Here is a 12,861-nt window from a genome sequence, read left to right as displayed (position 1 = left end):
TGTTATGTGCCAGTCTGGATGGGAGAGGGGTTGAGGGGAGAATGGATACATGTATATGTATGACTGAGTTCCTTCGCTGTTCAGCTGAAATTATCACAACATTGTTAATTGGCTATACCTAAATACAAAATGTTTTCAGTGCTAAAAAAATGAAATTAAAAAAAATTTATTAAAACCTGACTATTTTAGGAAAAGAAAAACTTAGGTTATTCAGATTCACATGGAAATAAGACTCTTTGCCCAATGTAGTATTCATTAGATTTCCATCTCTTCTTGTTCATTGCTCTTACACATTTGCTACCCGGGTAAATTCATCCACGTGGGCAGATTGACTAATGTGCCCTGAAAACAGCCATAGATGTCATATTCTGTTTAGTCACAAACAGTATTTGAGGCATTTTATGTTTTATTCAAGCTGTGCATCTTAATAGCAGAGGTATAAAGCCCTACTATCTGTTTCTATTTAAAAGTAAGTTAGCATGCTTTTGTTTTTTTGTTTTTTTTTTTTTCCTTTTTTCTTTTCTATGTGAAGATGCCATATCCCCACTGAAAACTGTGACCTTACCTGATGAAAGTCCCCTCTGGTTATTCATTGATGTTAATACTATCCTGTAAAAAATATAAACTTGCACTTAGAGATTGTTCATGTATCCTATTAGATACAAATGTTTGCAGCAGCTTTATCTGTTAAAACATGAAGCATACAACTCAGCTGCCAGGATCATTTTTTTTTTTTTAACAAATGATAAAAGTAAATGTTTCTTTGAAAAGTGAGTCCAGTCACCACTACGCGTCCTCAGCAGTCGTTGGGTTAGGCTATCATCTCCCCACGCCTTGCTTCATTGCGGGGTAGGAGTGTGGGCTTCAATTTGTGATATATACTAGATGGTTCTCTTTTTTCCCTCAGATTGATTTTCACAACTCCTATCCCGAGGCACATCCGGCTGGTGATTTCGGTACTACTTGTTTACATATTGCCAGAGTTTCTTTCGTGGTAGTTATATTTCACCTGTAGTCACTATTGAACCCTATGTATGTATGCTTTTAGTTTCTTGCCACTAGCTTTCTATTTTAACATTGCAATTGTTTAGAGTACAGGAATTCTTCATTTAATATAGAGATGCACATCTGCAAAGATTATAAATATATGAATGCGTTATATATGTATATATGTATATAATATATAATATTATATATGTATTTTGTAAAAACCAAACAAAAAATGGGATTTTCCCTGGTGGTTCAGTGGTAAAGAAGTCTCTGTGCTTCCACTGCAGCGAGCTCAGGTTCAATCCCTGGTCAGGGAAATTCCATTTGCCTTAAGGTGTAGCCAAAAAAAAGGACAAAACAACCAAAAAAACACCATTATATTTTATCATTGACTTGTGCCATTATTTTAGAAAAGCATTACTTTTAAAATCAGATTTAAATTCATTGCCTAGTGTCTCCTAATACTTTAGCTTTAAATGGATAAACTCCATCTTTTTCTATATTTAATTACCTTTAAATATGCACAGTATTGGTGAGTAGTGTTTATTTAAATAGAAGAATCTTTATGGTCCATCTTAAAGTGAAAAACCTTTTGGTTATATGAGTTTCTTTATTCTCTGAATTACTTCTCTTTCTTAATTCATGTGTTTCACTAAGATTTTAAAAGGTCATTTTTTCTTAAAGATGTGCTTATGCAACTAAAATAATGAACAGAAACCTATAACAGTGTGAAGAACTAATAAACTGGATCATGCAAATTTATGTTCAAAGAAGCTTGCTATATATTGTCATTAATTCTCCAAAAGCAAATATTTTTCTCATATCATAGGAGGAGACGTGTTGAGCCAGTTCGAGTTTAAATTTAATTACCTCTCACGGCACTGGTAAGAGCAATGTACATTTAAATATGTGATACCCAAGTGGCAGTTAGGAGCTTGACTCTTTTTTTCCTTAGAAAATAAAACCTACAATGTAATAAGGAGCCTTCTACATTTGTACATGTTGGAAAGTATAACTAAAGATTAGACTAGTCTAAGTAGATTCTTTGAAAAAATCTATGAATTATGCCAAACATGTAAAATAATGTATTTTTTATAAATAAAAAATAAGATGATCCATACTGTATAGCTGCCAGCTACCTTAAGAAGTAGACCATAGCTGGAATGTAGAGGCTCCCTGCCTTTCCTTCTGTCATATCACGTTTTCTCCCACTAGGTATAACCACAACCTTAGGTTCACTTAATCACTTAGTTGTTTTTCCCTTACATGAGTTTTACTACATGTAGGCGTATCCATGGGCTTCCAAGTAGTACCAGTGGTAAATAACCCGCCTGTCAATGCAGGAGACATAAGAGATGTGGGTTCAATCCCTGGGTTGGGAAGATCCCCTGGAGTAGGAAATGGCAACCCACTCCAGAATTCTTGCCTGGGACATTCCAGTAACAGAGGAGCCTGGTGGGTTGCTGTCCGTGTGGTTGCAAAGAGTCAGATACAACTGAGCACATAAGCACAGTCATATCTGTATGCAAAATATTATTTGGGTTTTTACTTTAAATAGAATTCTACATCATGCATTTGGCTTAAAATGAAATTTTAAATTAGAATTTAATTTAAAAATGTTTCTTGTTTAAAATTATTTCCCTGACATTTAATCATATTGATATGTTCGGGGATAGTGCATTGGTTTTCACCGCCGTATGGTCCTCCCTTATGTAAATCTGCCAAAATGACTTGATTCTAGTGTTGACGGATGTGTAAGTAGTGTTAAGTGTTTTTGCTTTATATATCATGTTGCTATGTACATTTTTGTACATGCATTTTTGCACTAGAGGTGAATCTCTTTCAAGTAAATGGCACCAGAAGTGGAACTGTTGGGCCATAGGACTTCGGCATGTTTAACCTAAATAAATAATCCCTGGCTGTCATTTAGAATGGTCTTCCCAATTTATACTCCCATCAGCTTTGTTCTCCCTCTTCTGCATTCTCTAATACTTGGTATTGTCCAGCTTTAAAATTTTTCTAACCTATTTGGTATAAAATGATATCTCCTTAAAGTTTTAATTCGCATTTCCCAGGTTACTGTTATAATAAGGTTGAGTATTCTTTCCTATTTTATTGATTGCATTTCATTTTAAGTGAGAACCTTGTTTGGTTTTTAGCCTATTTTTCTGTTGGGCTTTCCTTTTTATTTCTGAGTATTCTTGGTATATTCTGAGTTCTAATCTTTTGTCAGTTTATCAATTATTTGTTATACATATCTTTTAATAGTTTGTGGCATGTCTTTTTACTTATGGTATATCTTGATAAATAGAGTTTATTAATTTTAATGTAGTTGAATGTAGCAGTCTCTTCCTTTGTAATTTGTACTTTTAACATCTTATTTAAGAAATCCTTTCCTACCTTGAGGGCATGAGGTTATTCTCCTACATAGCCTTCTAAATAGTTTATAGTTTCATTTTCTTTCTTTTTTCTAATTTATTTTCTAAATTGTAGGATACTTGCTTTGCAGTGTTGTTGGTTTCTATCATATATCAGTATGAATCAGCCATAGGTGTGCATATATCCCCTCCCTCTTGAACCTCTCTCCCACCCCTTCCCACCCTTCTAGGTTATCACAGTATAGTTTCCTTTATTAACTTTATGTCTTTAATTTACCTGGAGTTAATTTTTTGTATATTCTGTGATATAAATTTTATTTTTTTCCTACAGAGATAACTGATTGTCTCAGAACCATTTATCAATAGTCTAATTTTCTTCACTGATCTGTAATGTTCTCTCTAACGTAAAATTCCATGTGTATGTGGGTCAGTTTCTGGGCTTTCTATCATGTTCCATTGGTCTAATCGACTCTTCCTGAACAATACTGAGTTTTAAAACTAAGACAGCTTTAATGCATTTTGACATCTGTCAGGGCTGATTTCCCAACCTGTCCTTTTTCTTCAAATGTACCTTGAAGAAATGTACCTTTGAAGAAAGGTACCTTTCTTCAAAGGTATACTCCTCACTTGATTCGTGAAATCAGGTGGGAATATACCTTCCTTCGCTGTTTTCTGGAAGTTTGTGTAAGATTGTAACTTTGATTTCTTGAATGTTTGGTAGAACTCGTCTATAAAGCCAGATGTTTTAAAAAGTAGTGACTTTTGGTTTTAGGACTGTATTGTTTTGCAGTTTCTTCTTAAAGAGTTTTATTATTTTTCTAGGACTTTTCTATTTTGTCTGAGTGTTTAAACATTTTGGCATAAGGGAGTTCATAATATCCTCATTTTTCCCTCTCATTTTACTTGTACTTCTGTTCGTTTGGCATCTATAATGTTATTTATTGTGCCTTCTCTTATATTTTTAAACAATTAATCATGTCTAATATTTTCAGTTTTATTATTGAAAAAAACTTTTGGCTTTATTGATCCTTTCTATTAATACTATATGTTCTTTTTCTCTTTCATTACTTTTTCTTATATTTATTTTTTTCCTTCTACTCTTCTTTGGTTCCTGTGAAATTTGAGTCTTGACTTTAAGGTCTACCAAATGATTAATTTTTATCTATTAACATTTATTTAATTATCTATTATTTATTTTTCATCTGAACTTGAAAAGAATGTTAATTCTCCAATTTGTGGTTTAACATTATATATATATGTATTAGCTCAAGCTTTTTAAATGTACTGCTCAAATCAGAAGATTCATAAGTTTTAAATAATATAATCTTACTACTTTTATCTGGACAGTCTCACAATTACTGAGAAATTCATTTAAAAATCTCCTTCTATGATGATGAAATTTTTCAGTTTCTCCTTGTAGTTAGGTCAAAGTTTGCTATACATGTGTTTGAACATATGTTGTTACATGTATTACGTTTTCAAATCTCATGTCTTTCTGGTGAATCGAATTTTCTATCTGGTGGCTGTCTTCATATTTTACAATACTTACTGCCTTCAAGTCCGATTTATCAGATATTACTGTTGGATACACTGTTCTTTTTGTTGTTTTTCTTCACATGTTTACTAAGCAGATGGGAGGTGACATGACTCTGTCCCTCAGTCTTAGTCTCTGAGTATGGAGAGCTGGAAGCAGGGAGGAATGCTTACAGAACAAAGAACTAGAGCTGGGGGCCTGGCAAGTTGCCCGTTCCCATTCCTGGTCCAGCTGCCTCAGAACTAAGGGAGACCCAGAACCAATAGGTCACTCTCAAGGCAGTTGAGGACAACTGGCCTTTGGATGCCGCAGGAAGAGGTGGCGGCAGCAGGGACCTGAGGTTCCCCACCGACTCTCCACACAGGGTGCTCTGCCCTGGATGAGATGCCCATTTCACATTGCACATCATCCGGGATCTGGTCTTCTTTCAGTTTTATTCAGTGGTGCTTGAATTCCTCAAGGCTTAAGTTACAGTTGCATTTCTCCAGGGAAGACTTGTCTTGCATTCTGCAGGCTACCTCAAGGCACCATTAACTGGGACCACATTTAAATGATATTCAACCCTAGAAGTTTTTCTGACTACGCAGATAGCATGAATGCAAGACCAAACATTTATAGGGTTGGGTAGTGGATACCGATTTTAGTGGCGAGATAGCTTTCCCTCTCTCCTTCCATTTCCAAGATGAAGACAGAGGTTTCTTTGCTGTCTTTGTTAGTATGTTGGATTTATTTCTGGCTAATATTCATGCAGAAGGTATAGCCTTTAATGAGGAGTTTCATGTGGGAAATGGCCCACTTTGGTTGATTCCTATACTTTAGCTCTTGTCTCTTGTATGCCATACAACTACCTGAGGGGGGAAAAAAAAAAAAAAAAAACCACCTAAGTTCCAGGTTTAGCAGATGTCTTCAGGGCAAAAACTGGCTTTCCCACTCACTTACCTGCCAAAGTTTCCAGCTCCAACTTATTTTGGGCCATGGCAAAGTTTCACTTTCTTGCTAACTTGGTGATTCATCTAAAAAAATATTTTTGTTAGGCCTTTTGCTAAACTTTTAAGCTATATTTATGGAGAAGACCATTCTGGTGTGCTTGTAAAGTAAAAAATGGACATTTCAATAGATTCCTTCTTATAGATACACTAAATTAGGTTTTGTTTGTATTTATATTTATGTCTGGTATAATCTAAGGTTTCTTAAAGATAAAAGATAACAGTATAAACCTAGTTTTTAAAATGTGGCTCTTCCTCCAACTGAAATGACTAATACCTTTGAATCAAAAACTTGACTTAGAATTCTCTTTTACTGCCTACCACTGTGTATTCTGAAAGTAGGATGTTGGGGTGAGGAGTTATTTTGGAGCGTTTTTGAAAAATGATTCCTGAGAATGATTCAACTCAAAAGAATAAAAATATCTTTTATTGCTCTTTGAATTCACAAAACTAAACATTCCTTTTATTTTTTCTTGTTCAGTCGCTAAGTCCTGTCTGACTCTTGGTGACCCCATGGACTGCAGCATGCTAGGCTCCCCTGACCTTCACTGTCTCCTGGAGTTTGCTCAAATTCATGGCCATTGAGTCGGTGATGCTATCTAAACATCTCATCTTCTGCCACCCTCCTCTCCTTTTGCCTTCAGTCTTTCCCAGCATCAGGGTATTTTCCGGTGAGTCAGCTCTTCGCATCATGTGGCCAAAGTATTGGAGCTTCTGTTTCAGCATCAGTCCTTCCAATGAATATTGAGGGTTGATTTCCTTTAGGATTGACTGGTTGGATCTCCTTGCTGTCCAAGGGATTCTCAAGAGTCTTCTCCACCACCACCACAATTCAAAAACATCAATTCTTCAGCACTCAGCCTTCTTTGTGATCCACCTCTCACATCTGTACATGACTACTGGAAAAACCATAGCTTTGACTATATGCACCTTTGTCAGCAAAGTGATATCTCTGCTTATTAATATGCTGTCTAGGTTTGTCACAGCTTTCCTTACAGGAGGAAAGGAGCAATCATCTTTTAATTTCATGGCTGCAGTCACCATCTGCAGTGATTTTTTGAGCCCAAGAAAATAAAATCTGTTACTACTTCCACTTTCCCCACTTCTATTTGCCATGAAGTGATGGGACCAGATGCCATGATCTTAGTTTTTTTGGATGCTGAGTTTTAAGATGGCTTTTTTACTCTTCTCTTTCACCCTCATCAAGAGGCTCTTTAGTTCCTCTTGACTTTCTGCCATCAGAGTGGTATCTGAGGTTGTTGATATTTCTCCTGCTTCTCTTCTTTCCTTGGCTATTTGTAAAGCCTTCTCAGACAACCACTTTGCCTTCTTATATTTCTTTTTCTTGGGGATGGTTTTGGTCACTGCCTCCTGTACAGTGTTATGAACCTCCATTCATAGTTCTTCAGGCGCTCTGTCTACCAGATCTAATCCTTTGAATCTATTCATCACCTCCACTGTATAATCATAAGGGATTTGCTTTCGGTCATACCTGTATGGTCTAGTGATTTTCCCTACTTCCTTCAATTTCAGCGTGAATTTTGCAATAAGGAGCTCATGATCTGAGCCACAATCAGCTCCTAGTCTTATTTTTGCTGACTATATAGAGCTTCTCCATCTTCAGCTGCAAAGATATAATCAATCTGATTTCAGTATTGACCATCTGGTGATGTCCATGTATAGAGGCTTTTCTTGTATTTCTGGAAAAGGGTGTTTGCTATGACCAGTGTGTTCTCTTGACAAAACTGTTAGTCTTTATTCTGCTTCATTTTGTCTCCAAGGTCAAAGTTGCCTGTTACTCCAGGTATCTCTTGACTTCCTACTTTTGCATTCCAGTCCCCTATGATGAAAAGGACATCTTTTTTTGGTGTTAGTTCTGAACAGGTGTTAGTTCTATAGGTCTTCATGGAACTGTTCGGCTTCTTTGGCATTAATGTTTGGAGCATAGACTTGGATTACTGTGATGTTGAATGATTTGCCTTGAAAATGAACTGAGATCATTCTGTCATTTCTGAGATTGCACTCAAGTACCACATTTCAGACCCTTTTGTTGACTGTGAGAGCTACTCATAGTTTCTTATCTTTGTATAAATATTTGATTAGGGTGCCAGTCGTTTGCTCTGCAGCCTTGGGCAAATTATTGAATTTTTCTGTGCCTTAGTTTCCTGTACGTGAAGTAGGACTGTGATAGTATCAACCACCCAGGGTTGTTGGCAAGATTAAATGAATAATGCATGTAAAGTCCTTTGCATGGTGTCTGGCACCTATTAATCCTGGAATCACTGGTAGCTGCTGTGACTGCTGTTGTTATCTTCAACTTCAGAATCAAAACAGCCCTTATTTTATTCTAATGCTTTTCTCAGGTATGTGCCTGCTGAAGATCTCCTGGGAATTTATAGAGAACTCTACGGCCGAATAGTCATCACCAAAAAAGCCATTGTTGACTGTTCATACCTTCAGTTCTTGGAAATGTAAGTGTAACTGGAGGAATATTTGCAAGTGATTTTATTGTGACTTCCTTAACACACTTTCCGATGCTTTAGCTGCCTGAGTGTGGGTATTGGATTTATGGATTTTGCTTGTTCAAAGTCAGTTGCGTGATAGTGGATACCTGTTGCTGGAACTTTTTCTTCATTCATTTGTTTCATTTCTTTGTGGAAATCACAACTCACAGTCTAAATTATTGCTTATGTTGCAGGTATGCGGAGATGTTAGCTATTTCCAAGGTAAAGGCATTTATTCTTCAAAATCTGAATTGAAAGTGTTATAAAGATACCATGAGAAGCACTTGATTCAGTTATTTATTAGATTATTTTTCTTTCTCTTTGCCATAGCTTTATCCCACTTATTCTGTAAAATCCCCATTTTTGGTGGAACAATTTCAAGAATACTTCCTAGGAGGGCTGGAAGATATGGCGTTTTGGTCTACTAATATTTACCATCTGACAAGTTACATGTTAAAGAACGGGACCAGGTGAATTCTTACTCTTTCTCCTACCAATCACTCCCTGTATTGCTGTTCCATCCCCATCATAACTCCCAGGTTTTTCAGTTGATCAAATGAGGACAAAGTCTCAGGAAGTGTTGTCATGTCCTAATGAAGCAGGGAAAGAATGGAAACTGTCACTTCAAAACTCCAACTTACTCCCATCTGGTTGGGTTTGCTGCTGTCTCTCCTGTCCTAGGGATGGAGAGGTAGATTTTGCTAAGTTCATGACCTGGGAGAAATGGCTCAGGTGAGAAGGAATCTGCTTCCCCAGCTGTGCAACATCTGTTTCTTTTGGGAGACCTCATGCTGTGGGCTGGGGTGCCCACCTCCCCATGCTCCAGCAGTGGATACGGCCATCTTCCTCTCCACACTGATTGAGCACTCAGGGCTCCAGGGTTTCAGAGGGCATTTCACTTAAGCCCCATACTCCAAAAGAAAGTCGGAAATGAAGGCATTTGTAAGGCGCAGCCTTCTGTTGGAATCTGACATGCAGCCCCAATGGGAGAGCATCTCAACCTCCAGCTCCTTTTCTGCTCTGTCCCAGCACACCCAGGATGAATGTCAACCAGAGATTCAGATGCAGACCAGGGTAGACGGGTCTTGTCCCCAGTTCCAACTGCAACATTAGACATTTTGGCTCTCACAGGATCTGTTCATGGTCTGAGGGAGCCGAGGTTCTCTCAGAACCCATTTCCAACCACACCACTCAGGATGGAGCCCCTCCCATGCTGCTGAACTGGGCAGGGTAGGGCCGGGTCTGGATAGGGACTACCGTAGACAGAACTCCTGCAGGGAAAGGACAGCTTAAGCATCAGCCAGCAGGGGGAAAGAGGGTCTGTGGCAGCTCCTCTGTCCAGGGGATTTTCCAGTCTTCCTCTCCCTCCAAATAGTCTTCATCCTAGAATAAACTCTTATGTAATCCCCGCTCTCTTAGTGTGTCTGTTCAGTGTTAGGAAGAAAGTTCACGTCTTACATTCTATCAGAGCCTTTTTACTTGTAAAAAGGCAGACTTAGTTACCTACTTAATTATTGAGTTTGTAAATTTTTGTTTTTAATTTTTATTAAAGCAAAGGTTAGAAGCGCTGCAGCTATTTTTATTTGTTTTTTTGGCTGTGCCCAGTGGCTTTATGGTATCTTAGTTCCCCAACCAGGGATGGAACCTGGGCCCATGGCAGTGAAAGTGCAGAGTCCTAGCCACTGGAACACCAGGGAATTTTATTTTAAAAATTAAAAAAAACATTTATTTGGCTGCACTGGTCTTAGTTGTGGCACTCAGGATCTTTGATCATAGTTGCAGCGTGTGGGATCTAGTTCCCCAACCAGGGATCGACCCCAGGCCCCCTGCACAGGGACTGTGAAGTGTTAGCCAGGGAAATCCCCACCAGGCAATTTAAAAAATTTTAGCTTTGAAAGGAATGAGACTGAGAAATTATAACACCAAACATCAATGGGCAGAAGGTGACACAGTTGGGAGTGATTTTCTTTCAGTCTCTAACTCTGAGATGGTTCCTGTCAGCAGGGAGAACTCAGCAGATGGAATTGGGAGGAAGGGGAAGCTGAGTCTGGGGGTGACCAGTGGTTTGGGGTGGCCTGTGTTACCATGGCACCACCTGCTTATCTACCCTTATCAAGTAGGACTCAGGCCCTTCACCAGTCCTGTCTGGCTAAGTCATAAACACCTCTACACTAAGACTTTGGGGAGATGGCTTGAAATGTGACACTGATTCTCAGAAAAATTCATGCTTGAACAGAAGGTAGAAAAACACCTAACTCGTTTGACTATTTTCCCCAGTAACTGCAACCTCCCTGAGAACCCTCTGTTCATCACATGTGGCGGTCAACAAAACAACACCCATGGGTAAGTGGACTCCCAAATGACTCACAGAAAAAGAGCATCTCACTCAGAGAGGTGCTCAGTAGACTCTGAAAACATGGGCTTTGTAGACAGAGGTTCCAGCTCCGGGGCTGCCATTGTGTGATTTTTAAACAAGTTGCCTAATTATTTTTTGAGCTTCAGCTTCCTCTGGAAAACTGGAAAAAATACATATCCATACTCCCAGAGTTGTGGTATGTGCATGAATGGATAGAAAGCAATTACCACCTTAGTAGGGCTTCCGAGGTGGTGCCAGTGGTGAAGAACCTGCATGCCAGTGCAGGAGGTGCAGGAGATGTGGGTTTGAGCCCTGGATCAGGAAGATCCCTTGGAGAAGGAAATGGCAACCCACTCCAGTATTTTTGCCTGGGAAATCCCACGGACAGAAGAGGCTGACGGGCTACAATCCATGGGGTTGCAAAAGAGCTGGACACAACTTAGCAAACCACATTACTAAGCTGCTCACTAACTAGTAAATGATAGCTAATCATATTATCATCTTCACCATTATTGCCATTAGTGACCATATTCTTCCCATCAATGATACTGGTGGGGAGAAGCCCTTTCAGTTAGTTTCTGAGGAAAAGAGCCAGAGGGTCTGATTTGTATTCTATGAGGTGGTACTCCCTGCTGGAGTTGGGTACCAACCATTTATTCATGCATTTAATAACTATATTAATCCTATAGATACTATATTACTAATAAGATAGTACAAATTATAATATTTCCTCATCATTAGGTACCAGGAACTAGTTTAGGCATTTAGAGACCTCATTGTGAACAAGACAGAAACAGCTTCTGCTCTCAGAGGATGGATGGCCTGGCGGGTGGCCAGATGGTCACTGAACGAGAACTTGTCAGTACCCTTGAGCGTTAGGAAGGGCAAGCACTGGGCTCTCATGATGTACCACAGAGTGTCCTAACTCAGTCACAGGAGACTTCCTGTGAAGAGTTGATGCTTCGGCCAAGATATTTAAGGGTGAGCAAGTGTTAGATACTCAAAAAGAAAATCATTGCCATAAAAGATGCTAAGGAGAGAGTTCAGAGCTTCAAGAGAATTGAAAGTGTACAAAAAACAGTTCAGGGAAGCCCATACTGTTTAAGTTATTCGAATCAGGCAAGTTTTGTTTTAATATAACTGAATGTCTTTAGGTTGGGTTTAAGAACTCTAGATTGTTGGGGTCCCTACACTGGCTGATGTCTTAGGCCCTCTTTGTTCATCTGTGGCCCATCTGTAAGCATTTCTGAAACCTGCCTGGCTTTTTAGGGATCTGATATGTAGACTTGTGAAAACATAGGATTTAAAAATGTATTTTTATTGTATAATTAATTCTCCCATGTCTTTAAAGCAAAATCAGTCCACTTGCATACCAGTTTCCTGAATAGCTATGACCATTTCTGGGCCATTAATATGAAATGTTGATTTAACTTCTGATTTTTTTTTTTAGTAATCTGGAAAGAATTCAAACTCATACACTTATAGAACTTTGAGGCTACAGAAAATATTTTTGTAAGGACTGGCTTTTTCAACCTTGGAAATGGGTTTATTAAAAGGTGTTGTGGAATATCCTATAGAAGTTTTTCTAAAATTTTGCTTTTTGTGTTGCTGTTTCTTCAACTTGCAGATGTTAAAATTTTATGACATTTTAACCTGGGGTTAACTTGATTACATCTTCAATTCACCCTGAATAAGGGTGAGTTGCTATTTCCTCAGTCTTAACTATTTCATTCCTCTCTCTTTCTAACAGCTCAAAAGTACAGAAAAATGGTTTTCATAAAAATGTGACTGCAGCCCTAACTAAAAATATTGGAAAGCATATAAACTATACCAAAAGAGGAGTGTTCTTTAGTGTGGATTCCTGGACCATGGTAAGAATTTTCTGCTTTTAATGGAGAGGTACATTCTGCTTCCTGTGATACTGCATTTTGTAGGATCACTGGCTGTTTAATCGTTCAGTGAAAGTCATCTGGGCATGAGCCAGGCTCACAAGTATCCTTGGTCTTCAAGTCTGGTTTGTTCTGGAGACATCCTATGTCGAAGGTCTGAACCTCAGTGGCCTTTGGAAAGCCCAGTGGAGCTCAAGGTGGCCCTTGGGTCACTCCTGCTCTGT

At 38.4% G+C, this 12,861-nt stretch overlaps 1 protein-coding gene across 2 annotated transcripts in view; it reads left to right on the top strand.

Annotated features, from left to right (window-relative positions):
* Nucleotides 1–12,861, top strand: part of GPLD1 (glycosylphosphatidylinositol specific phospholipase D1) — a 52,556-nt gene that overhangs the window by 16,003 nt on the left and 23,692 nt on the right. For both annotated transcript variants that reach the window (XM_070361465.1, XM_070361466.1), the window contains 7 exons: nt 908–956; nt 1,820–1,874; nt 8,252–8,359; nt 8,587–8,614; nt 8,723–8,862; nt 10,670–10,735; nt 12,499–12,619. In XM_070361465.1, coding sequence (XP_070217566.1) covers nt 908–956; nt 1,820–1,874; nt 8,252–8,359; nt 8,587–8,614; nt 8,723–8,862; nt 10,670–10,735; nt 12,499–12,619 — 567 coding nt within the window. The remainder of the gene's footprint in view (nt 1–907; nt 957–1,819; nt 1,875–8,251; nt 8,360–8,586; nt 8,615–8,722; nt 8,863–10,669; nt 10,736–12,498; nt 12,620–12,861) is intronic.

The sequence above is a fragment of the Bos mutus genome, chromosome 23 (genome assembly GCF_027580195.1).
Source record: "Bos mutus isolate GX-2022 chromosome 23, NWIPB_WYAK_1.1, whole genome shotgun sequence".
Classification (NCBI taxonomy): Eukaryota; Metazoa; Chordata; class Mammalia; order Artiodactyla; family Bovidae; genus Bos; species Bos mutus.
The sequence above is the reverse complement of the archived record's forward strand: the minus strand, read 5'-3'. Positions and strand labels throughout refer to the sequence as shown.